Genomic DNA, 27,505 nt, shown 5'->3' with positions numbered 1-27,505 from the left:
CCGATTATCACTGACCCTATAATACGGATCATTTAAATACGGACATGCTGATTAAAATACCTGTTAAAGGCTGAATAAGGCCGGGCTCACACGACTGGATTTGTATTGCGGATTCCGCGATCAGTATCCATGTGGATTTTCTGCGGTAAATTGCAGACATTGAAAGCCATGCATTTTCAAGATTTCCTTCACACTCGCGTATATAAATTGCGTATTCTGCTAGTAGAAAAAAAATCACAGCATGCTCTGTTTTACCACGGAAATCGCGCGGAAGGCCTCTATTGATGTCAGTGAAGGCGTTCAACCTACAGCCCATACGCAATTAACATTGCATATGGGCTGTGGATACCCGTATCATCGCTAAGCAAAGGTGCGGGAAATTCAAACAAGAAAAACCTGTACTGCACATGACCACTTGCAGGCCTCTGTGGTCATACACAATACAATTAATTGCTGTACGCAGGGTCACCGGCTGGGTTCACAGCCGAATCTGATCTGGTCGTATGAGCTCAGCCTAATTTCATTGCATTCATTTTCTATGCTTTGTATGCTTGTTCTCAAAATCTACTAAGTTCTACTAAGTTGCAGCAGGACGCACATAGTACAAACACGGCTTTTAAAAAAAAAATAATATTGTGTGTGTTCTCTCTTTTTTGCTTGCAATCAGGTTTTCTGGCCGGCTTCTACAAACAAAGTTGAAGAGTGCAAGATGGCTGGCAAAGATCCCACAGTAAGTCAGTGAGGAAAATGCTTGTTCTGTGAGTCAGGTTGAGGCCACTACAGCCAAAGGAAAATTAAATAAAGGGTGTAGTTTTCACTAGTTATCCCCTGTGGAGTAGAAGCATTTGAGCACTAATTTCCAAAGAACAACCTGTGAGTTCTAATCCAGCTCTGTACACATAATTGAAGAAGTAATATATGTACATTCATCAAGCGAAACAGATGCCGTTTGTTAATTCCTGAATTAATTCTCCTCAAATGTATCTTAATCCTTATGAATATTAATATGTAGGCATGTTGGCACATCGTATGTCACTGTTATTACATGTAAACTACAATGTTCAATAAAACTGCTACATCAAGCGATACCGTAGCAAGAGCAGATCTTAAGTATGTCCCCTTGGTAAGTGTTCTCTCTAATAGCCACTCAGGTAATCTTCCCATGGAGACAAGATGGCTTTTACATGAAGGGATGTATGATAAACTGCAAATTCTTTACCAAGAGCAAAAGCCAGAAGTGCTGTCTTTATACAGCCAAACAGATGGAAACTGCTCCAGATCTTTGTACATTTATTATCTGTTAATTGCCAGGCGTTACGGACTTTTAATTTGTTCCTTTCACTTCTTTCTTTTTTTAACACATTATATTAAAAGATCTGGGTGCAGATGTAGCAAGAAATAAAGCCAAATGCAAAGTTCGTTTTATTAGGCACATATTCCTAGACCGCTCTGTATTCTGCCCCGTTATGTGTAGTATGTATACAGCATCTGATGATGAGCAAGCCACAATTTGAAGTTGGTGGCTTACAGTGGTAAAGGAAAGGTCCCATGCATTACTAAGGCTCTAATCACACATTTGTAGCAGTTTTTTGAGCCAGACACAGACATACATACAAAAGAAATTTCAAGTCTTTATCCTTTTTTTTTTTTTGACACAGGCATGTGTTTGGTTCAAACAACTGTATCAAAATTAAAAAAACGATACACAAGCTGTTGGATGAACGACTGCATAAGCACTGACGTCACTGCTAAGGTTGTTAGCGCTTGTGCATAGTCTTTAGACAGGCAGATCACCACTGGGTTCTTGCCGGCCTCTCAGCGCCTCACATCCTATGTCGAGCAGGGCGCGTTTACATGCAGCGAGAATTCAGTGATTCCACAATGATTTTAATAAGTCAGCAATAATGAAAAGTAAACAAATAGTAAAAAATGTTTTTACATTTAGATGTAACTATTATTTCGCTATTTCATTTGTTTGAACTAATTTTGCACAATAATCGTTCCGTGTAAATGGCCCTTAAGAGTGTGCCAAACAGAGCCATATTACGGCTTAAAGGGATTGCCAGCAAAGTGCTCAGCTATCTCTAGTGATCCCATTAAACAGCACGTGTGATTGCCACTCTTTTAATACCTTTTTTTTATTTTTTCTAAAAATGTTTTTTTTAAGTCATTGTTATATATATTTTTTTAGTCCCTAGAGGGGACATGAACTTGCGATCATTTGATTGCTCCTGTAATATAATGTAATACCATGGTATTACATTGTACTATGATCTGACATGCATAGCTTGGTGAGCAATCAGCCATGACAGTTCTGGGGGCATTCAGAAGGCACTGGGCTGCTATGGCAACCAAACGGCACCTCAAGATCTTATGGTGGGACGGGGTGGGGCGTTTAGTACTCTACATAACCAATCAAGGGATTTAAATACTGCTGTAAGAATTGACTGCAGCATTTATAGGGTTAACAGCTGCGATCAGAGTTAGTGTGGTTCATGGCTGTTGCTGGCGGGTGTCTGCTGTGAGAAAGAGTCGGCACCTGCATTGTATGGAGTGGGATTGACTACAGATCCTCCTCCATGCAAACCACAAACACACAGGATGTAAATGTACCGGTTTCCTTGAAAATTAGACAGGGTCTTTTATTAATTTTTGCTCCAAAAGATTTACTTTTTTACATGTATAGCTGCCTGAACACTATTTAAATTGACTTTTTTATTAGCTGTAACTTGGGTGTATTTTTGAAGTAGGGCATATATTTCAAAAATCTTGAAAAATCATGCTAGGGCTTATTTTTGGAGTAGGAAAACGGAGTAGATGTAATATCACACAGGAGTTATGCTAACTGAGAAACGGACTAGTTTGAGAACACATAAACCCAAGTAAATCTGAGCTGGTCATATTGAGATCACATGACCACCTGAGCAGAAAGATTCCAGGAGTTTCATATAGAAAGGTGGTAATAGCCAATTTATGTGCTTGAAAGGATAGTTTCATAATGAATAAAAACAATTCACTGGATGGATTGGCCCTCCAAATGTATAAGACGCTATAGAAGAAGCATTTTGTCATGTAGCACCTACTGTCCTCTGCAACACACCATTACATGTTCTAGACAAGGGACTTAGTGCATTGTGGCTGCTGCTACCAGTGCTAGTGAATAGTATTAAATGATTGGGTGAGCTAGTGATAAAACACATTTCAGTTCTGCACATTGTTACAAGTCAGGAGTGTGAATAAGATTATATTCGTATTCAGTGACAGCAGTAATTGGAATGGCGCCTTTATAACCTCCCATTATTGTTAAGTCAAGGCGGGCAGTTGTTACCACTAAATAAAAGAAATAGCTGTCAGTTCAGTAGCTGTGGTAGTAAATCTCATGAACACCTCGTGAAAATGAAGTTGTTATCCGTTAACTCTGTATGCGCGTTGTAAAGGGGGGCACAGAAAGACCCAGATCTGTATGTTTCATATGTACTACACTGGGCAGTAAGGGGGAAATATTGCAAGTCAGATTTGACCTATAAAACATTAAAAAAGATTTATGATGGGCTCTCCCGTCTTGTGAACAACAGTTGACTAAATTAGTTTCTATATATTTAAAAATATACTAAAGAAATGTACACAATATTTTGAGGTTTCAAAAATCTTCCCCATCCCAAAAGTTTTAATCAGCTGTTGGAACATAGTGTGTCTGTACAGAAAAGACTATCATGGCAATTTCATTTCTGAAAATATCTATAATCTTACCTGCAGAGGCATCTTACATCATTTATAGTGTATTACTACTACCCTGTTTCCCTGAAAATAAGACCTAGCATGATTTTCCAGAATTTTTGAGGATGCAAAATGATTTTTCAGCCTTTCTGAAGATGCTTGAAATATAAGCCCTACTCCAAAATTAAGCCCTGCTAACAGTTAATTAAAAAAGTCAATTTAAATAGTGTCCAGGCAGCTATACATGTAAAAAAGTTAAACTTTTTTTGAACAAAAATTAATATAAGACAGTCATATTTTCGGGGAAACATGGTAGTAACATGTACTACAGCTCATTATTATCAATGCACCACTAAATCGTCATTTTTTTGGAAATTAAGAAAAGAAGCTAGCTTGTGATGAATATGGATTAATTTAGGTAAATATAGGGACGTAGCTAAGGGGTGAAGGGGAAGGAGGCATAGGCCCTGGGTGCAATGGGAGGCAATCGACTGCTTGCTTCAGAAGAGCAAAGGAAGAGATACCTTTAGAGCTAAAAGTACTTTGATGTGATGATCATGTGACCAAACCTATGCATAGGAGGGCAGCTGGAGAAGCTGAAGGACCTTTCATGATATCATGAGCATATGTTCAGTCACATGAGTTGGAAGAGTCAGACTCCAGGCTATGCTGTTAGGGGAGGTTCTTGCAGTTTTTTTCTATAGTGCAGGAAATGAAGAATATATAAGAGCAGGTGAGAGAAATATATAATGTGGAGGGGGCACATAATTTGCAGGACACTATCACTGTGGAGCAGGCACAAAAAAGGACACCATTACTGTGGAGGAGCCACATAGGAGGACACTATCACTATGAAGGGGCACAATGGTGGAATTATTACTGTGCGGGGGAAGGACTGAGACTATGCCTTCGGCATTTCACCCCTGATCTCTTAAGACCCTAGTACCACCCCTGGCTGCTGGTGCTGAACATGTGTGTCACTTAAGATCATGTTCACATGGTGTTACTCACTGTGCTGATTTCACACCAAATACACAGTGAAATCTGTATCTGAAGTTTTATTAGTTTTAATGAGAATCTACATTGTAGTATGTATGGCATGGCTTTTTTCTGCATGCAAGCCTTGATATCCATGTGACATGTCACTTTTTGATGCAGTTTCTGTATCAGCAAATTGCATGTGGATTTTTCCCACTGACTGTGTTAAATTTACCCCATATGAACAGCCTAAGAGAGCCAGTCGAAAATTACTACTGGAATGTTGCCAGCAGCCATGAAAAAAAGTTGCACGGAGGAGCCCTAAACTGAATTTGTTGAACCATGATCCTTTAGCTACATCTTTGGGCTTTGAGTAGAGCCACAGAGCAGCATGGTCACAGTACCGCCAAGAACCGTACCGAGATACTGTTTGGTGTGATTTCAAATTAATTGATAAATGGCTGCAGAGTTTTGCCAGTAAACGGCATCCTTACCTGCAAAACCACACAGCCAATAACAATCCACTTACAAATCATGCCAACATGCTGTTCGGTGTATATTTCAGCTGCACCATGGTTGCCCAAAAGCCTTACTGTAGAATCTTATCCTCATGTGTCCAGATCCTGACTCTGCAGTGTAGGAAGAAAGTCAAGAAAAAAGTTAAGTTACATTAATTGCTTAGAGGGGGGGGCGCCAAACTGTATCTTTGCTTTGGTGCAGGAAGACAAATGAAAGTCATATGCATCATAAGATAATCATTTTGCAATATAATATAACTTGTTTTACAACGCTGCAGAGATATTACTTTAGCGGTGGTCTCTTTCCCCCACTTAGTTCTCCATTGGTATCAAATGGTTATGACCTGTATGCTTCGCAGTTTTACTGGTCAGCCTGCTCACTGCCTTCACATGCTGTAATCATGACACAGTTTGCACACCCGTCAGTAACTGGCAGTGGGGCATTGTGGGAGATGTAGTTTTTTTCCCCAGCGCTATTTTAAATAACACTGTAGAAATCTGAAGTTGGCTGGAACAAAGTTGTGACGCAGGTTAGCAAAAGAAAGTACTGCAATTCAGTTCAATGAATCACGTAGATGTTTAAAATAATGGCAATAAGTGAAAACGTTATGGACATTTTAAAAACTTCCCTCAATCTCAGGAATACCGTTTTTAATGAGCTGTAGTGTATAATCTTCATTGATAAGGCATAATTTTATTACTAGTCATAATATTAGGAAGATGAAATACTTCCCATTTTTGGTTGTACTTGAATATCAAACTTGCTTTGCACGACTCTGGAGTACATAGTCAAGATATTCTTATATGGGAATAAACCGGTTAAACTGTTAAGGTTTTATGTCACTGCAAAGAAGAAGTTTGACAGTGCAGTAATAGCAGACCGCTTACAATGCCTCATATTACTGTAATGTCTGGTTTAATGGATTACTGCGGTAAAGAAATGTAAACGTGTCTGCCGTTACTAATACCTGATTGAAATAACACTGGAAGTCCCCAACAATTCCGGACTGTAACATTTCCCACTCCTACACTACCTTACCTGTTGTCTAATATAGAAATTGCCATTTGAAGACAATAAACAGACACAATGTCATGTACAGGGTGATTATAATTAAACTAGAGTTGTTCAGAGGTCACTTGCAAAAAAAACTGTAGGACAGAACCCAATAAACGTTAGTATGTATATTCAGTGAAGTATGGGGTTTAGATTTCTCGAACAAAAGAAATAGTACCAAATGTTGCCACCAGGTTAAAATGTGGCGCTGTTGAAGTGTGTTGAAGGAGTTTGTCACAATTAAAGGAGTTGACCAGGGTTAGCAAAACATGGCTGCTTTCATCTATACAGCGCCACCTTTGTCTTACGGTTCTGTCTGGTATTGCAGCCAGTTTCCATTCACAGCAGCCATGATTTTTTTCACAAACCCTTTAATGACTAAAAACCATGCATTGTGGTTTGGGACAAGATTATCTTCACTGTATGATGGTTCAGTGATTTGTCAAGTTGGAAGAACCTATAGATATGGTTCAATGGGTTTAATAAATTTGTTACCACCTCGCTGATCATTTATTTTAACCAGCATTTCAAGAAATCTAAATGTGATAGTTTTCAGCAAGAGAAACCACATAATCTTGTAGATATGATACCTTATTAATACATGATGTTATTGTGAGCTTTCCAACCTACTCAGGGTTCCTCAGGCATAATGAAAAAGGCACAGACATGATGTGATTAATTTGCACTTAAAAACACTTATTATCAAAATAGGATTAGTAGAGGAATAAAAAGATACTTAAATAGTCCACTGATAAAGATGTGAATGTTTTATGGTTTCTGAATTAGTGTTAGGGGGTCCCCTGGCCAGAGTGTTATCTGTGCTATAGATTTCTCATACTTCCCAGACAAGCATGAATCCTCTTGAAGAATTTAGGCCTCTGTTGAAAGTGTCAAAAATTGTTCTATGGCTTTATGATTTGAAATTGCCTTTTATTATGGCTACTTTCATGTGTTTGTGACTAGAAAAGTGCTTGGCCATCGGTAATTCTGTCTTTCTTTCTTTCTTTCTTTCTTTAATTGTGTGGTGATGAGATCTCATCCTCGCTTTCAGTTTCTGTCCTGTTTCTCCAACATAAAGGACCCCAACAAGACCTTTATTGCACAGGATCACGTACACACATCAGACGTGGAACATGTGAATGCCCCTGTATCTTATAGTCTTGCTGTGTGTTGGGGATTTGTATCCTGTCCGAGGTCAGGACATTACAGCTGGTCTTGCAGCTCCTTACATTGCAGGGATAAGTTCTTTTTTGTGTGTCAAAGGGCAATGCCCTCCTTATTATAAAGTTCCTCAAATTAGGAGGTTGCCTGTAACACAAAAGCGGAGGGTCCGGGAAAATGGTTCTCAGACGTTCATCCTTATGTACGATCGAGTATCCTTTGTGGTCTTCCTTAGCACCTCTAGCTGTGAATTGTAGATCACTACTAGAGGTACACGATTGTTTCCTTCCTTCTTTGTGTATTGGAACAGTTGATTTCTGGGTATCCTGGTGGCTCTAGTGATTTGGTCATCAATTGAGGTGGGATGGTAGCCCTGATTTAAAAATGTCCTTTTAAGATGGTATAGATGTTCCTCCCTGTCTGTTGAGTTGGAGCAGATCCAGTTGTATCTAATGTCCTGGCTGTAGAGAATGGACTTTTTGATGTATTTAGGATGGAAACTAAATCTAAATCCCATACCCCACCGAGAATACAGGCCAACTTTTTAAACTGGAGTGATTGCAATGGAAGCAAGAAGTATTAAGAAAACTAAGGCCATGTTCACGTGCTCAGGATTCAGACATGGATTCTGCATCTAAATTCTGACTGAAATTTCTGAACTTCCAAAGTAAATAAAATCAGGGGAGGAGTGTTGCAATGGTCATAAAAGATGAGGGGCAGCAGCCTCAAGAAATATGTACCCCGTCATAAAAAAATTTTTACAAACCTGCAACATTTATGCCACTATAGCAGGACGCCGAATGTAACCACTATACAGTGAATAAATATTCCCTGCACACCGCTACTGAACAAAACACACTAATGATAGAATCCTAGAATGGTAGAGTTGGAAGGGACCTCCAGGGTCATAGAGTCCAACCCCCTGCTCAGACAGGATTCACCAAGGCCTCGCTCACACATCTCGACGCTTTGACATGTTTTACTATCATTGATGAGGAGCGCTAAACACCTAAAAATAGTACCGACGCTACTCGAAAATCACGGCAGTATACCAGCCCATGTTGTTAGTGAAGGTTGTGCTCAACTCCAGTGATTTTTTTTTTATTTTATTTTTTTAAGTTGGAAAACCATTGGCTGGTATACTGCCTCAGAAGGGTTCCACGGACATTCACCTACAATAGATGCCTGTACTAGTAATGCTCCGCTCTCTTAGATACCCTCTAAGTTGTGTTCTTATAAACAGTGAGCAGTATTATGGTAATTATATTCTAGTTCATAGGTCTGGCCTAGCTATTATAACTAATAGTTGTATAAAACAGAAATGGAGGGATGAGGAGGGAGACGCAGGGCACTGCATGTGGTTAGTCTCATTTCTTATCACATTATTACACATGTATTTAAATTTGGAGACTAAAAATGTTATTTTCTCCTACATTTTTTAGTTTAGTAGCCAATGGCTCATATGTATGTTTTTTTCTTTTTATTCTGGACGCTGCGAGATACGAATGCAAATACAGATGAAATACTGATAACCTATTGATATAGTTTCATGTGTAATATAATATGTCAGTTTAATGGATCTGTATTATGAACATTTTAGAAATCTGCTTGTCTGAAAGAGGCGTAAAAATGCTAGGGAAAATACATCATCTAATTATAAGCAAAAAAAAAAAAACACTGAAAAAATGTGTGTGAAGGTGGCCTATGGAACATTTATAGGAATTCGACTGAAATAAAAATATTGTGTTTGTATAAGGGCGATGGCCAAGTAAAGAGTGAATCTAATGTGAGCAATTTCCTGCATGAACTAATTCACCAATTACATGTGAGGACTGGCCATAATGAACTGGTGGTATTTATCATGTGCTAATGTTTGAATCATCATTAAATAACTATTTATTATCTGTAGAATGTGTCCAGGCAAATTGCAAATAGTAGATAATCCTACTTATTACAAAATATGGGTGTGCACTATGTAGTCACTACATGTTTCTAAGATCCATGATATTTGACTAAGAAAGCGATGTCTTTGGCTATTTATTATATAAGAAGATATAATGGAATCTACTTGAAAGGGATTCTGTCACCAGGTTCATGAAGTTTAACTCTGAACTGAGCTCTGAGTCACGGAGGTGGGACGTGACTGCTTCTCCCCTCCCAAATTATGCAGACTAAAAGCTGTCTTACTTTTGCGTATAGGGAGAGCTGTCATGCTACAGGTGGGAAGAGGCCAGCATAGCCAGCCTCATTGACTCAAAGCTCAGCTCCAAGTCAAACTTCATGAACCTGGTGAGAAAATTCCTTTAAAGCGACCCTGCAGTCAGGAGCTTAGAATTGGTTTGCAGATCGGTCGAAGACCAATCCTGAGAACTGTGGTCCAGTCAGTCTCCAGAAGAATAGAGCAGAGCTTCATTAATTCAGGGACTGACCAGAACCCCGTTCTTGGTATTGGTTGGGGTCACAGCAGACCCCCACTGATCATAAAGGTATTTCCCATTCTGCGGACTTTATCAACTTTTATAATAACGTTAAAGGGGTTGTGCCAAGTTATAAACTCAAAGCCCATCTGATTAGAGGCCATATTTTTTGCTGAAGAACCTCAATATAATCATATAAAATCTATTTCTTATTCTTCCAGCATGGTTGCGGCAATTTTGTACGTGTAATTCAGAGCTACAATAGAACCCATCTATACATTTGTGGAAGTGGAGCCTTCAGTCCTATTTGTACATATGTCAACCGAGGGCGCAGGTCTGAGGTATAGTACATACTACAATTCAGTCATCTGTTATGTTTATTAAAAAAAAGGATTTTAAATTAAGAAATTAAGTTTTCTAGGTATATCAAACATCTACTGTATAAAAAACAAAACTACTTATCATTAAATGTTCTACCCAAGCTCCATTCAATAGTGGTGTAACCAATAGTCAAATGACATAACACCATCCCTGTGCTTCAGGGCTTGGACGCAGATTTGTGCTTTTGCTCTTTCAATCGTGTATGTGACACCAGCCTCTATATATTGGTAGTCACTGATCCTTTTCACAATTTACAAATACACTTTGTACATTTTGGATATGTAACAAATATTTTTAATCACATATTACAAGTGATTTATAAAACTGTAATTATATATATTTATAATTTAAAGTACCAACATATTCTGCAGCACTCTGCAGAGATTGTGAATAAAGTTTGTCCCCGATTGGGTTTACAATCTAATTTCCTAACTTAGACACACTCTTGGGTCTATTTACCTATCAGTACTTTTTTAGAATAGGGAAGGTAACCCACACTAAGGCTGGGCTCACACGTGCGGGTCGCATTCTGCTTGCGGGAGGCCCACAGTGGATTCCAGCTGTGAGCCCAGCCGGTGACCCTGTGTACCTCCTATAACTGTACTGCAGATGACCGCAGAGGCTCGCGGGTAGTCATGTGAAGTACAGTTTGTTTTCTTTTTGTTTGTTTGCATTTCCCAAGCCGTCCATTAGAAATGACTTGGGTAACCAAAGCCCATATACAATGTTAATTGTGTATGGACTGTGAGTCAGATGGCCTCCATTGACATCAATGGAGGCCGTCCGCTCGGATTCAGCGGCAAAATAGAGCATGATGCAATTTATCTTCAACTTGCAGAATAAGCTATTTGAATCTGCGAGTGTGAAAAATCAAAAATGCATGCCTTTCAATGCCCGTATATTACCGCGGATCTCTATTGCGGAATCCGCAATACAAATCCACCCGTGTGAGCTTGGCCAAACATACGAAGTTCATGCAAATGTCTTGCCTTTACGAATACATTTATGTTCTGGACAACTCCGTTTAATGTACCGTATATTCCGGCATATAAGGCGATGGGGCGTATAAGACAACCCTCCAACTGTCACCTTATAATCCTGGAATACAGTGGAGCAAAAAAAAAAATCATTACTCACCTCCCCCGGCGTTCTGCGGCGCTGCTGCAGGCTGTCGCTTCCTCCTGGTCCCCGGCAGAGCATTGCTTTCTGGACACTGGGCTTGAAATCCCCGCCTCCACAAAGCTAATACTCTGATTGGCTAACACACGCTGTCAGCCAATCACAGCCATTCAATGACATCATTGAATGGCTGTGATTGGCTAACACATGTGCGCCTTCAGCCAATTACAGCCATTCAATGATGTCTTTGAATGACTGTGATTGGCTAACAGCGTGTGTTAGCCAATCACAGTATTAGCTTTCTGGAGGCAGGGATTTCAAGCCCTGCGTCCAGAAAGCAATGCTCTGCCGGGGACCAGGAGGGAGCGACAGCCTGCAGCAGCGCCGCAGAATGCCGGAGGAGGTGAGTAATGATTTTATTTTTTTGACACTTTATTTTTTTTGGATTACCGGCATATAAGACGACCCCCGACTTCAGAGCAGATTTTTCAGGGTTCAAAAGTCATCTTATACGCCGGTATATACGGTAGCTCTTCAAGAGGAGGACAAAATTTGTTTCTACTCAAACTGTAGACCGATCTGACAGCAACACCGAGTACAAGATGGGCGACTACAATTCATTTAAATGACATTTTACAAAATCTATAAAAACACGCACCGATGAGCAGCGTGATCTATGCCATACTGCCTGGTTGAATGATTGTGTCGTCCATTGGGATATTGGAGGGATTTACCAGGCCGCCCTCTGTACTAGGTTTATGTCTGACACTACAAGAATGTACTTCATGAAAGGTCACAGGAAACATCCATTCTTCACAGTCACGCTAAAAATCAAAGACACTATTCACTATTTCATAGACAAAAGCCTATTTAAAAGCATGTGCTGCAGATTTGTTGCCTAGAAAGTATCAAACATTGTAGCAGCTCAATGGCGTTAAACCTCTTGGATTTCCATCAGCCCGTCATTGCTACAACTGAAAGTGAGTTGCACAACACGTGTTTTATTGATGTTTATACTGTCGTTCTGTCATTTTCTAGGATCATTTATTTTTAATAGATACCAAGAATGAATCAGGAAAAGGCCGATGTTCTTTCAACCCAAAAGTGAACACCGTTTCTGTTATGATCAGTGAGTATGTGATTTCTATTATGCAGCATATTCTTATGCCTTAGAGCAGACGTACGTGTGCGGACGATGCGTTAGGAAGCCAAGACCTACCAAAAAAAGGACAAACGCAAACAGAATCACATTTAAGAAACACATCCCTCCCTCTTTGAAAATTGATCTCTTGAAGATTACTCTGAGAGCACCTAGTGGTATGAGGAACAACATGCTAGAAAATAGGATCACCATGAGATAAATCTACCATCAGGGCACTACTATACTTATTTTACAATGGTTTTATATACTGTTAGTAAAAGTTGCCTCACTAGATTACCTTTTTCCATTTGCCTTATTAGGGCTTATAAATGTCACAGAGGGTGTCACCCAATTTAAATAATTATACATTTGTAAACTGAAAGCATTTTTACCCCCTAGTGACATTCCTATTTTATACGAAAGGATGTGATGATATTTGGTGGATTTTTATCTCCACTTTTCAAAAGCTGTAAATTTTTTAAAATTTCCGGGTTGACTTGGCTATATGAGGGCTTTTATTTTTGTGTGGTAAGCTGTAGTTTTTATTGTTACCATTTTTTGGCTGCATAGGGCAGGGATGAATATATAAAAATTTTTGAAAATTTTTTTTTTTCGCATTGTTGCAAAGGCCCAGAACTTTTATTACTTATTTTTCCATATGTTTCCTGTGACGGTGCTCTGTGAGGGCTTGTTTTTTGTGTGATGAGCTGCTGCTTATTGGAGCCATTTTAGCGTTCATATGGCTCTTGTGTTTTGTTTAGTTTTTTTTTAGGGGGGGGGTGAGGCAAAATTAACAGGAAAGCATTTTGGCTCCATTTTTTTTGCTTTCTTTTCATGGCATTTGGCATGCAGGCTAAAGTGTATGTTCAATCTCTTGTGCAGGTCTTGATGGATGCGAAAATGCCAAACGTGGGTTTTTATTTATTTATTCTAAGCGAGGGGAAAATCAGGGGAAAAGGTTGTTTTTGTTTTTTGGTTTTTTTTTCTTACTAGTTTCTTACAATTTTTTTTTTAATGTCTTATGTCCCTGTAGGGCAGTATTTCTCAACTCCAGTCCTCAGGACCCCCCAACAGGTCATGTTTTCATGATTTCCTCAGTATTGTACAGGACATGTAATTATTGTCAGTGCCTCAGACATTGCCACAGGTATTCTTACTACAGCATATCCTGAGAACATGACCTGTTGGGGGGCCCTGAGGACTGGAGTTGGGAAACACTGCGGTAGGACACACGACTTGAACCTGCGATTCTATGATCACTCTGATAATATGCTGCAGTACTTTTGTATCTTATTATAGTGATCACAAGCCTTGGCAGACCTGAATACCATTGACTGGCATCTGGTTGCTATGACAACCCATCGGCCCTCCACCATTATATGGGAGAGGACTGATGACGTCAAGCTGGGTGCACCCTCCTCTGTGAACCTTTTACGTGCCACGATCAACATTGATTGTGGCAGGTAAAGAGTTAAAAGCAGAAGGCCCACAGTCAGTCACAGCTGTCTCCCGCTGCGGCTGGTGTGGGCTAAGCTTCAGAGTCCACACATCTATAAAATGTAAGTGTACACCCATTCACAGGAACTCCTGCTCTCTATATTTACTCTCTTGGGGGGAAGAGGTTAAAGGAAATGACTATCATCATTCGCTCATTGGAACGATTTCTTGCTCCGTGTAAAAGAACCTAAAAAGGCTAGTAGCATTTGCACAAATGAGATACCTGTATGCAGACCTGTAATACTCCACTAACATTATAATATTCCTGCACTGAGAAATGGGTACAAAAGTTCAGAATCCTAACTGCATATGGGGGCATTCAGTCCCTTTAATTTACAATACATGATAGAAAGTGTTAGCAGTGATGATGGGCGGAAATAAAGCAGTGTTGTGTGACAGCTTGAATTCTTGCAATTAAGGTAATCTGAAGTTATGGCACAGAACAATAGGACTATTATCTATTATGAATTGTGCCTGTATATCACCGGCTAATCAGTCGGCTGCATGCCCCAAGGTAATATCCACAGACAAAGTGTAGCCATTTACATGACTGGAGATTAATATGCCATAAAACAAATTACCAATCTTAACTAGTGATTGAGAGTTTAAAAACCTGCAGTAGAACTTAACGCAGCTTTTTTCTTTTTACCATGAGTTTGTTAAATGAAAATTTTGTCTATCTCCTATAAGAGGAAGCCTGTCTTTTGCATTTACACACAAAGATGATCGCTCAAAATATGACTTTTGAGCGATTATTTTGCATAAACTACTACTTGGTACTAATGCCGATTAGTACCAATTAGTAGCGTGTGAGCCACCGGAAGCTGTATTCAGGAAACAGACCTCTCACTGTTCTCTGAATAGATTCCCTTTGTTCTGCCACGGGGCTGACAGCTGAGACAATGTAATCAGCACTCCCCGGGCAGAACACAGCATGTGGTCCTGCTTATAAACTGCAATCCATCCTTTGGCAGAAAAGTGAAAGGTGGGCATATTTATACCCAACGATTTTCACTCAAAAGATGGCTTTTGAGCGATATCGTTGTGTCTAAATAGGCTTTCATTTGATTTATGACATGTAGGAAACATAAAGATGTATCAGAGTTTTTAATATGACTTTTAATGCATTGTGATGACTTTCTGTGCCATGTTTTTCCACTTTTAATTGCTTACCAATGGGTTTAGTTGTTTTTAATATAACATAACAATAGTTTAATGGCTTAACCCCTTAAGGATGCATTTCTTTTTTTTGTTTTGTTTTTGTTTTTTTCCTCCCAGCTTTCAAAAAAAATCCTTATGTTCTGCAAGACAAATTGTATTTTTCAACAGTACTATTTGATATACCATATAATGTACTGAAAAACTTTATAAAAGTGGAGTGAAATGGGGAAAACACCGTAATTTTGCCATCTTTGGGGGGTATTGTTTTTACGGCGTATACACTGCGACAAAAGTGATATATTTTGTGGGTCAATACAATCATGACAATACCAGATTTATTTAGGTTTTGATGTTCTATTTTTTAAAACCTAAAAAGATATAAACATGAAGATAACATTTTGCAGGAAGTTATCACAATCAAGAATAACTTTGATGCATCTGTAAATGCTTATTGTAAATAAAACTAAACCTGTTCTACCTTCTATATGAATGATATTTATTTTTGACAATGTACTTTTCTTCAGATGAAGAGCTCTTTTCTGGAATGTATATAGATTTCATGGGCACTGATTCGGCCATTTTTCGCAGTCTTACAAAACATAATCCCGTGAGAACGGATCAGCACAACTCCAAGTGGTTAAGTGGTAAGGTTCTTTGGCATTTTAAGAACATTATAGAGGTTATTAAAATGATCGCAATGTATTACTGTTACATGTCACCTTAGTTTAAGTCAACTTCTATCATTTTCCACAGCATGAAATTTGCAACACCATTGTACTTTTAAGTATTGTTCACACAGAGGGAGAAAATGGGTAGCAGTGGTATTGTGTTAAAGCTAATGCACTGAAATAAAAAGAAACTGTTCTTGGTAATGTTTTTAGATATTGTTTTATTTTGAAAACTGCACATAAAACAATGGTTTTCTATATTGCAGTTTAAATATAGACACCCCCACTCTCCCCCTCACCCATTTTGTATGGTTATGGTGTTTGGTCTTGGAACGCTACTGGCTTCAGGGCTTCAATGGTTCTTCATGGGTTAATTCTTTGGATGAATTGGTAGAAAGCAAGGCAAAGTAACAAAAACTAGGGTGCGTATTTGTCTATGGCATTGGGGCAAAAACCATAGCCATCTGGTCTGCTTGTGAATGTAAGTCAAGGTTAAATCAGAATTAGAGGAACACAATCCTAGGTAGCGAAGTGGAGATTGCCAATAGCCAGAAAGAAATGAAACATGACCAAGTCGGGTTACTAGGTAGATCAGCAACAGTTGGGAAATTGCAAAACCTGAAGGCTAATTCGAAAGAATGGTCATGAACAATCTGGGTCAGAATTTACAAGTCAAAAGGTCAATGCTCAAAGAAACAACAAAAAATAAGTAATAATCAATAAAACTGCCACCTTCAATAACAGGCATTCCTTCTGACAACCTACATACACATGCACACTCAGTGCTTGTTTCCTTAATAGGAAGAGGAGAATATTCCGCTAGCAGTGGCTTATCTTCTTGAAAGTCCGGCATGCACATCTCTTCTTTCTTCTAGCATTTGCTTTTGGGAAAAATTCAGGAAACCCCCCCATACACATTAGATGATAGATTGGTCCCAGGGAAATCAGTGGGTTCAATACGCATTCATCGAATGCGTATTGACACCCGTATGCCAAAAGCATATTAAAATGAAACCGTAATTAACACGGCCCAGTGGTAGTTACCAGGCCTATAGGAAGGGGCATGCATGCAGTGAAGTTCCTTACACATAAATTGCTTTCTACACATCTATTGACTGCTCTGGCTTTGCTATTTAACTCTTCATGGAATCGGCATGATACTGTAGATGTTGTTGTTAGCCGTTTCGGCAACTTAAAGGCGAGCTCCCATCATATTTTTCGGTTTTGCACTGCTACTTTCAGTTGTGTAATTATCTACACAACTGAATATAGGTTGCAATTAGTGTTATTACAGTGAGACGGCAATAAGGATTTAATTCACATTGGGGATACTGGTTCCTGCTAAGGTAAATATCTTAATATTTTGTGTTCTAGAACCAATTTTTGTGGATGCCCAGCTTATACCTGATGGAACAGATCCGAATGATGCAAAAGTTTATTTCTTTCTCAAAGAGAGGTTGACTGACAACAGTGGAAGCACCAAGCAAATCCATTCCATGATAGCAAGAGTTTGCCCTGTAAGACATGTTTTCTTCATCTGTAGCATTGACCGATAATCTAATAAAACCTAAAAATTGTATTTACTCTTTGTGCATTTCCTGTTTGTGACAAGGCCTAGAACACAGGCAATGGATAATACATCTAATGTGATCATAACTCTTCTTCAATGTCTAATTATCTCCATCTGGGCCATGTCCCGTTTACTTATATTTAATAAAAGAACAATACTGAAAAGGCACTCTTTTAAGATACTGATGTTTCTACATTACAGCACTTGTATGTTGTCTCCTGTGACTGGCTGACTATAAGTGATGCAATTTTCCTGTTTAATTCAAGAATGATTTGTAGAGTGTTAATGATAATTGCGCAATAATTAATTCTTCAAGTGATAAACTTTTTAAGCGTGATTTTGTTTTAAGGAATAGCGCTGCATTTTAGTGCATCTTTTCTGGCAATTTTGGCCAAAATATTGCAGTCAAATACTAGCTGCAAGTCAATAGGAAAATAATTAATACCCTATAAAAAGCGCAGATGTTTGTAACCCTTTTTTCACTTGTCATGTCTTTATTGGGGCTAGTGGCATTTTGTTGCAAACACAGCAGGCTGTAGGTTTGGCTTCTTTCACACTTTTCTCCATATGCTTCTCAATCGGAAAAAAAAATGTATGTCAAAAATGTGTGCCCAAAAAGGCTGTTAAAAAACACTTGGATTGCATGGCATTTTTCAAGCCCAGAAAACTGCCACAAAAAAGAGTGTGTGAGAGAAGGAAGGCTATAATGTATTTCTGCTTTTCATGTACAGCACCATTGGTACTCAAGAAGTATTCTGTCTTTTCTAGAATGATATTGGTGGACAAAGAAGCCTTGTTAACAAGTGGACAACATTTTTAAAGGCACGACTTGTGTGCTCAGTGATGGACGATGATGGCACTGAGACTCATTTTGATGAGTTAGGTGGGTAAATATTTGTGTGTTGTAAATGTGTACAATATGTTTAGAAAAGTGCATTACTATTGAAAAACTATACAATAATTATAAACCATACAAAAAAATGAAGTGCTCACACCTGAACTGGAGGTACTTGACAGACCACATTATAGGTCATTACGGTCTGTCAGTCGCCGCAGGTGTTTGTTGTGCGACAGATGTGGCACTGCATCAGGGGATCCATTTATGACAGAAACCATGATGCAGATGTGAATGGAACCTAAGAGTCCTTTTACATTGACTAATTTGCTTCATTAGAGAAACTGCGATCAACAAAATTGGCACTAATCTACAGGGCTTTACTTAGGATAATTCAGACGGTATTAGGAGACAATCCATTGTTAATATGACCACTTTGTGTCCATAGAGCTGTTATTGGTTGGCTGCATATCTTCCCATTTACACAGGAGGATGTTCAGCCTATCGCTGAATATTTTTATGCTTGCATAAATGGGCTGATCAGTCGGGAAACAAACATCTGCTCATTTGTCAGCTGATCAGTTGCGCTTTTTTATGGTTCAGTGACCAGGCGAAACGGGGTTTGGCGACTATTATTGACCAAATATTGGCTCCATGTAAAAGGCCCTTAGGCCTTAGTCAGACGGGCGTTTTTTCGCGCGATTTGCGGATCGCATGACGGATGCGCATCCGCAAATCGCGTGACCGGTGCGCGCAAGTTGCCCGAAAATCTGCTCCTAGCCGCGTTTCATTAGAAACGGGCCGGAGCTGTCCAGCGCATTGCATTCAATGGAGACGGCAATAGAGCCGGCTCCATTTAAAGCAATGCGCTGCGGGCGAGCCCGGGATGAATTGTCAGGAAGGGCTTAAATATATAAGCCCTTCCCTGCAATTCATCCTAAAATGTGTAAAAATAAAAAATATATATGTACTCGCCTTCTCCCGGCAGCCGGAGCTCCGCGCGGCCGTCCTGCAGTGGGTGTGAAGGGGGTGTGAGTCAGACCTGCCCCCTGATTGGCTCAGCGCTGAGCCAATCAGAGGCATGTCTCACTCACACCCATTCATGAATTCATGAATGGATGTGAGTCAGACCTGCCCCTGATTGGCTCAGCACTGAGAGGCAGCAGTCACTCACCCATTCATGAATGGGTGTGTGAGTGAAACCTGCCTCTGATTGGTCAGGGCTGTGACCAATCAGAGGCAGATCATTCAGCAGGCGGGGATTTTAAAGCCCCGCCGGCTGAATAGTGCCGAGAAGCAGTTCAGGAGAACTGACAGCGGCCGCGGCTGGACTCCGGCTGCAGCGGAAAGGTGAGTATACAATTTTTTTTTATTTTAACACATTTTAGGATGAATTGCAGGGAAGGGCTTATATATTTAAGCCCTTCCCGACAATTCACCCCGCGCACGCCGGCAGCCCATTGCTTTCAATGGAGCGGCTCTATTGCCGGCTCCATTGAATTCAATGGGCAAACATCGTTCTTCTCTGCCACAGCTGTGGCAGAGAAGAATGATTTGTCTTCTATATGTTCTCAATGGGGTCGGCGCTGCTGCCGCCGTCCCCATTGAGCGCATATAGAGAAGAGAACAGGAATCGCAGATCGCAGATAGGTGCGATCTGCGATTTTTTTTTTTTTTTTTTTGTTCTATAATTTATCGGACGAGCGCATAAAAAGCGCTCATGTGTCCGATACCATTGCAAAGCAATGGTTTTATAAAATCGCCGGACGCATGCGCATGCGCAAATCGCGGCTAAAAACGCCCGTCTGACTAAGGCCTTAGAGAAAAAGCCAAGTCTCATAAGTGCCCATAATAAGTCAATAATATGATAAGCAAGTAGTATAAATACTCCTATATTCACATTAGTGTGTTGGAATTGCTGAATAGGTGAGTGCAAAAAAAAAAAAAAAGCCTCATGTTCTATTTTGGCACATATATATGCATACACATGTCTAGAACTCTTATCTATCTACACATTGACATTGCTGACAATTCTTCTTGTGGTGTTACTCAACTGGAAACTGTGAGCAAAAATTGTAGTGATTTAAGGGCATTTTATTAATACAAGCACTAGTACTAAGGCCGCTCTCACACAGGCGCTAGGCAAAACGATTTCACCTTTGTTTTCGGCCACAGGTGCCTGCAGCCGACCAGCGGGTTTTAGCATACCTCATCATTGTGATGGGTGATGAGGTGCGTTAAGCGCTGAAAAATAGAGCAGACAGCACTCGAAAATTGAGTACATGTCTGCGAGGCCCCATTGAAATCAATTGGAGCATTATATTGCGCTTACCGTTCAAAACGCGGTGGTAATCGCAGTAAAAAACGGATGTGTGAGAGTGGCCTAAATGAAATATTATAGTCTAATAATAGAAGTGTCTAATTAAAATGTTTCTTTTTAATGCAGAGGATGTTTTTCTCATGGAAGCCGATAATCCTCGATCTACCCTCGTGTATGGAGTTTTCACAACTTCAAGGTATGGCATTGTTTACTGTATGTTGACAGAAGTTGAATATAGAAGAATACTTATTGCAATTCATATTAAATCTTAGAGAAGTGCAATATTACTGTTTATTCCATCACTATGCGTAAAGTTGGTCTTGGTAATATTTCCTATTTCTGTTGGTTTACGATCTATTTAAAGTGTGCTATGTATGCACTTATGGGATCACAGTTTCCGGTCTCCAGTAACCTGCTATTAATTAACTGTCCAATATAAATATTAAATAATTTAATAAGAGGGAATATAGCATTAATCTACAGCTGTGGTTTTACTGCTCCCTAAATTGAGCTGCTCTAGAAATAAGCTTGTTTGGCCTGAAACACAAGTTTAGTATAACTAACTACATTATGGCTGGTGTATCTATGTAAGATACAACATGATTATTTTTAGAGATGAGCGAGCACCAAAATGCTCGGGTGCTCGTTACTCGGGACGAACTTTTCGCGATGCTCGAGGGTTCGTTTCGAGTAACGAACCCCATTGAAGTCAATGGGCGACCCGAGCATTTTTGTATTTCGCCGATGCTCGCTAAGGTTTCCTTGTGTGAAAATCTGGGCAATTCAAGAAAGTGATGGGAACGACACAGCAACGGATAGGGCAGGCAAGGGGCTACATGTTGGGCTGCATCTCAAGTTCACAGGTCCCACTATTAAGCCACAATAGCGGCAAGAGTGGGCCCCCCCCCCCTCCCAAAAACTTTTACTTCTGAAAAGCCCTCATTAGCATGGCATACCTTTGCTAAGCACCACACTACCTCCAACAAAGCACAATCACTGCCTGCATGACACTCCACTGCCACTTCTCCTGGGTTACATGCTGACCAACCGCCCCCCCTCCCCCCCACAGCGCACACCAAAGTGTCCCTGCGCAGCCTTCAGCTGCCCTCATGCCACACCACCCTCATGTCCATTTAGAAGTGCGTCTGCCAGAGGAACCGCAGGCACACACTGCAGAGGGTTGGCACGGCTAGGCAGCGACCCTCTTTAAAAGGGGCGGGGCGATAGGCCACAATGCTGTACAGAAGCAATGAGAAATAGAATCCTGTGCCACCGCCATCAGGAGCTGCACACGTGGGCATAGCAATGGGGAACCTATGTGCCACACACTATTCATTCTGTCAAGGTGTCTCTGCATGCCCCAGTCAGACCGGGCTTTTTAATTCATAGACACAGGCAGGTACAACTCCCTATTGTGAAGTCCCTGTCGACCGACAGCATGGGTGGCTCCCTGGAACCCACCGGCGATACACAAAAATATCCCATTGCATTGCCCAACACAGCTGAGGTAGTAATGTCATGCTTAATGCAGGTGGGCTTCGGCCCACACTGCATGCCCCAGTCTGACAGTGGTTCTTTACAAGTGGAAACAGATGCATTTATAATTCCCTGTGGACCCACAGCATGGGTGGGTGCCAGGAAGCCACCGGCGGTACATAGAAATATCCCATTGCATTGCCCAACACAGCTGAGGTAGTAATGTCGTGCTTAATGCAGGTGGGCTTCGGCCCACACTGCATGCCCCAGTCAGACTGGGGTTCTTTACAAGTGGACACATGTAGGTTAAACTCCGTGTGCACCTACAGCATGGGTGGCTCCCTGAAACCCACCGGCGATACACAAAAATATCCCATTGCATTGCCCAACACAGCTGAGGTAGTAATGTCGTGCTTAATGCAGGTGGGCTTCGGCCCACACTGCATGCCCCAGTCTGACTGTGGTTCTTTACAAGTGGAAACAGATGCATTTATAATTCCCTGTGGACCCACAGCATGGGTGGGTGCCAGGAAGCCACTGGCGGTACATAGAAACATCCCATTGCATTGCCCAACACAGCTGAGGTAGTAATGTCGTGCTTAATGCAGGTGGGCTTCGGCCCACACTGCATGCCCCAGTCAGACTGGGGTTCTTTACAAGTGGACACATGTAGGTTAAACTCCGTGTGCACCTACAGCATGGGTGGCTCCCTGGAACCCACCGGCGATACACAAAAATATCCCATTGCATTGCCCAACACAGCTGAGGTAGTAATGTCGTGCTTAATGCAGGTGGGCTACGGCCCACACTGCATGCCCCAGTCTGACTGTGGTTCTTTACAAGTGGAAACAGATGCATTTATAATTCCCTGTGGACCCACAGCATGGGTGGGTGCCAGGAAGCCACCGGCGGTACATAGAAATATCCCATTGCATTGCCCAACACAGCTGAGGTAGTAATGTCGTGCTTAATGCAGGTGGGCTTCGGCCCACACTGCATGCCCCAGTCAGACTGGTAATATGTACCTTAACAGTAACCGCGTTGGTGGTAATGTGTTGGTGACTGCGGACCTAGTAGCGCGGTTTTATTTTGTTGGTTTTCGGAATGTGGCCAGGATTAAGTGGGCTGTGGCGGGGGATGTTTTTGAGGCACTACGTGTCCTCTCCACGTGTCCGTGGTTATATGCACCTTAACAGTAACAGCGTTGGTGGGAAATGGCCTCGCCGCCATCATGTCTTTGGGAAGCCTCTGTTTCCACACCCCAGAGACATACCATTAGCAGCGGTATAGGCAGAGCCCATAATTAGTAACATTTCAGCCGTAGCATTAGGACAGGCCCCACTAACATATCACTAGCAGCATTATAGGGGGAGCACAGTATGCGTTCTATTTCAGTAATAGTAGCACTCAAGACAGGCCCCAGTAACAATTCCGAAGCAGCAGTATAGTGGGAGCGCAGTCTTCGTTCCATTTCAGTAGCTGCAGTATAGACAAGGCACAAGTTACATTTATGTAGCTAAAGTGTAGGCCAACCCCACACACCTTTCTGTACCATGAGTGCAGGCGAAGAACATAGAAATTGCTATGATTACACTGTAGGCGAGGGGCCACAAAAATTGCTGTATCAACAGTACTAATGTACATCCAAAAAATTGGCCATGGCCAACCAAGAGGGCAGGTGAAACCTATTAATCGCTTTGGTTAATGTGGCTTAAGTGGTAACTAGGCCTGGAGGCAGCCCAGTTTAACGAAAAATTGGTTCAAGTTAAAGTTTCAACGCTTTTAAGAGCATTGAAACGTATAAAAATTGTTTAGAAAAATTATATGAGTGAGCCTTGTGGCCCTAAGAAAAATTGCCCGTTCGGCCTGATTACGTCAGGTTTCAGGAGGAGGAGCAGGAGGAGGAGGAATATTATACACAGATTGATGAAGCAGAAATGTCCCCGTTTTGGATGGTGAGAGAGAACGATGCTTCCATCCGCGGGTGCAGAATACGTATTGCTTAGGTATCGCTGCTGTCCGCTGGTGCAGAAGAGAAGTCTGGAGAAATCCAGGCTTTGTTCATCTTGATGAGTGTAAGCCTGTCGGCACTGTCGGTTGACAGGTGGGTACGCTTATCCGTGATGATTCCCCCAGCCGCACTAAACACCCTCTCTGGCAAGACGCTAGCCGCAGGACAAGCAAGCACCTCCAGGGCATACAGCGCGAGTTCAGGCCACGTGTTCAGCTTCGACACCCAGTAGTTGTAGGTGGCAGAGGTGTCACGGAGGACGGTTGTGCGATCGGCTACGTACTCCCTCACCATCCTTTTACAGTGCTCCCGCAGACTCAGCCTTGACTGGGGAGCGGTGACACAGTCTTGCTGGGGAGCCATAAAGCTGGCAAAGGCCTTGGAGAATGTTCCCCTGCCTGCGCTGTACATGCTGCATGATCTCTGCGCCTCCCCTGCTACCTGGCCCTCGGAACTGCGCCTTCTGCCACTAGCGCTGTCGGATGGGAAGTTTACCATCAGTTTGTCCACCAGCGCCCTGTGGTATAGCATCATTCTCGAACCCCTTTCCTCTACGGGAAAGAGAGTGCAAAGGCTCTCCTTATACCGTGGGTCGAGCAGTGTGTACACCCAGTAATCCGTAGTGGCCAGAATGCGTGTAACGCGAGGGTCACGAGAAAGGCATCCTAACATGAAGTCAGCCATGTGTGCCAGGGTACCTGTACGCAACACATGGCTGTCTTCACTAGGAAGATCACTTTCAGGATCCTCCTCCTCCTCCTCTTCCTCCTCCTCAGGCCATACACGCTGAAAGGATGACAGGCAAGCAGCATGGGTACCGTCAGCAGTGGGCCAAGATGTCTCTTCCCCCTCCTCCTCATCTTTTTCCTCCTCCTCCTCCTCCTCACCGCGCTGAGATATAGACAGGAGGGTGCTCTGACTATCCAGCGACATACTGTCTTCCCCCGGCTCTGTTTCCAAGCGCAAAGCGTCTGCCTTTATGCTTTGCAGGGAACTTCTCAAGATGCATAGCAGAGGAATGGTGACGCTAATGATTGCAGCATCGCCGCTCACCACCTGGGTAGACTCCTCAAATTTTCCAAGGACCTGGCAGATGGCTGCCAACCAGGGCCACTCTTCTGTAAATAATTGAGGAGGCTGACTCCCACTGCGCCGCGCAAGTTGGAGTTGGTATTCCACTATAGCTCTACGCTGCTCATAGAGTCTGGCCAACATGTGGAGCGTAGAGTTCCACTGTGTGGGCACGTCGCACAGCAGTCGGTGCACTGGCAGATTAAACCTATGTTGCAGTGTCCGCAGGGTGGCAGCGTGCGTGTGGGATTTGCGGAAATGTGCGCAGAGCTGGCGCACCTTTCCGAGCAGGTATGACAAGTGGGGGTAGCTTTTCAGAAAGCGCTGAACCACCAAATTAAAGACATGGGCCAGGCATGGCACGTGCGTGAGGCTGCCGAGCTGCAGAGCCGCCACCAGCTTACGGCCGTTGTCACACACGACCATGCCCGGTTGGAGGCTCAGCGGCGCAAGCCAGCCGTCGGTCTGCTCTGTCAGACCCTGCAGCAGTTCGTGGGCCGTGTGCCTCTTCTCTCCTAAGCTGAGTAGTTTCAGCACGGCCTGCTGACGCTTGCCCACCGCTGTGCTGCCACGCCGCGTGACACCGACTGCTGGCGACGTGCTGCTGACACATCTTGATTGCGAGACAGAGGTTGCGTTGGAGGAGGAGGAGGAGGAGGAAGGTGCTTTAGTGGAGGAAGCATACACCGCCGCAGATACCGCCACCGAGCTGTGGCCCGCAATTCTGGGGGTGGGTAGGACGTGAGCGGCCCCAGGCTCTGACTCTGTCCCAGCCTCCACTAAATTCACCCAATGTGCCGTCAGGGAGATATAGTGGCCCTGCCCGCCTGTGCTTGTCCACGTGTCTGTTGTTAAGTGGACCTTGGCAGTAACCGCGTTGGTGAGGGCGCGTACAATGTTGCGGGAGACGTGGTCGTGCAGGCCTGGGACGGCACATCCGGAAAAGTAGTGGCGACTGGGAACCGAGTAGCGCGGGGCAGCCGCCGCCATCATGCTTTTGAAAGCCTCCGTTTCCACAAGCCTATACGGCAGCATCTCTAGGCTGATCAATTTTGCAATGTGCACGTTTAACGCTTGAGCGTGCGGGTGTGTGGCGTCGTACTTGCGCTTGCGCTCAAACTGTGGCACTAGCGACGTCTGGACGCTACGCTGAGAGACATTGCTGGATGGGGCCGAGGACAGCGGAGGTGAGGGTGTGGGTGCAGGCCAGGAGACGGTAGTGCCTGTGTCCTCAGAGGGGGGTTGGATCTCAGTGGCAGGTTGGGGCACAGGGGGAGAGGCAGTGGTGCAAACCGGAGGCGGTGAACGGGCATCGTCCCACCTTGTGGGGTGCTTGGCCATCATATGCCTGCGCATGCTGTTGGTGGTGCCTCCCCAGCTGATCTTGGCGCGACAAAGGTTGCACACCACTGTTCGTCGGTCGTCAGGCGTCTCTGTGAAAAACTGCCACACCGTAGAGCACCTTGACCTGTGCAGGGTGGCATGGCGCGAGGGGGCGCTTTGGGAAACAGTTGGTGGATTATTCGGTCTGGCCCTGCCTCTACCCCTGGACACCGCACTGGCTCGGCCTGTGCATACAGCCTGACTTGGGCCTCCGCGTCCTCGCCCGCGTCCACGTCCTATAGGCCTACCCCTACCCCTCAGCATGGTGTATTACCATTGATTTGATTTCCCAGGCAGGAAAGAAAGTGGCGCAAGCCTGCTGTAAAACGTAGCTGGTTGCGTCTGATTTTTTAACGTTCTCCACGCAGCACACACGTACCCAGAGCCCTGAGGACTGTCAGAGGCAGGCGAAATAGAATTTTTTCCCTTGTTTTTCAAAGGACAAGCCACACTGCGTCTATTCAATGAATAATGTATGTCTTCTGGCCCTGCCTACACAATTCTATCCCTGTAGTATTAATGCCGGGTGCAATGGTCTGCACAGCCGGTTTTGAGAAAAAAAAAAAAAATGCAACACTGCTAACAGCAGCCTGGACAGTACTGCACACGGATAGATGTGGCCCTAGAAAGGACCGTTGGGGTTCTTGAAGCCTACACTCACTGCTAACACTCTCCCTGCCTAACCACCACTTCTGTCCCTATTGCAAGGCGTAATGCTCTGCAGATCCAATTTTGAAAAAAAAAAAAAAATTACAGTGCTAACACAGTACTGCACACTATTAGATGTGGCCCTGAGAAGGACCGTTGGGGTTCTTGAAGCCTACACTAACTCCTAACGCTCTCCCTACAGCAGCTCCAGCACGATACCACTGTCCCTCAGCTATCTCACAAGGCATCTGAGCCGAGCCGCGGGAGGGGCCGATTTTTATACTCGGGTGACATCTGATCGCCCCAGCCACTCACAGCAGGGGGGTGGTATAGGGCTTGAACGTCACAGGGGGAAGTTGTAATGCCTTCCCTGTCTTTC

The 27,505-nt window shown here is 42.8% G+C and overlaps 1 protein-coding gene across 1 annotated transcript in view; it reads left to right on the top strand.

The window, feature by feature from the left end:
* SEMA3C (semaphorin 3C) overlaps positions 1–27,505 on the top strand; it is a 156,729-nt gene that overhangs the window by 84,460 nt on the left and 44,764 nt on the right. Inside the window, exons 4-10 of the mRNA XM_066592009.1 lie at positions 668–730; positions 10,067–10,186; positions 12,384–12,474; positions 15,669–15,788; positions 17,187–17,329; positions 18,151–18,265; positions 20,664–20,733. Of these exons, the coding sequence (XP_066448106.1) occupies positions 668–730; positions 10,067–10,186; positions 12,384–12,474; positions 15,669–15,788; positions 17,187–17,329; positions 18,151–18,265; positions 20,664–20,733 (722 nt within the window). The remainder of the gene's footprint in view (positions 1–667; positions 731–10,066; positions 10,187–12,383; positions 12,475–15,668; positions 15,789–17,186; positions 17,330–18,150; positions 18,266–20,663; positions 20,734–27,505) is intronic.

The sequence above is a fragment of the Eleutherodactylus coqui genome, chromosome 2, assembly GCF_035609145.1.
Source record: "Eleutherodactylus coqui strain aEleCoq1 chromosome 2, aEleCoq1.hap1, whole genome shotgun sequence".
Classification (NCBI taxonomy): domain Eukaryota; kingdom Metazoa; phylum Chordata; class Amphibia; order Anura; family Eleutherodactylidae; genus Eleutherodactylus; species Eleutherodactylus coqui.
This window is presented reverse-complemented; position numbering and strand designations above follow the sequence as displayed.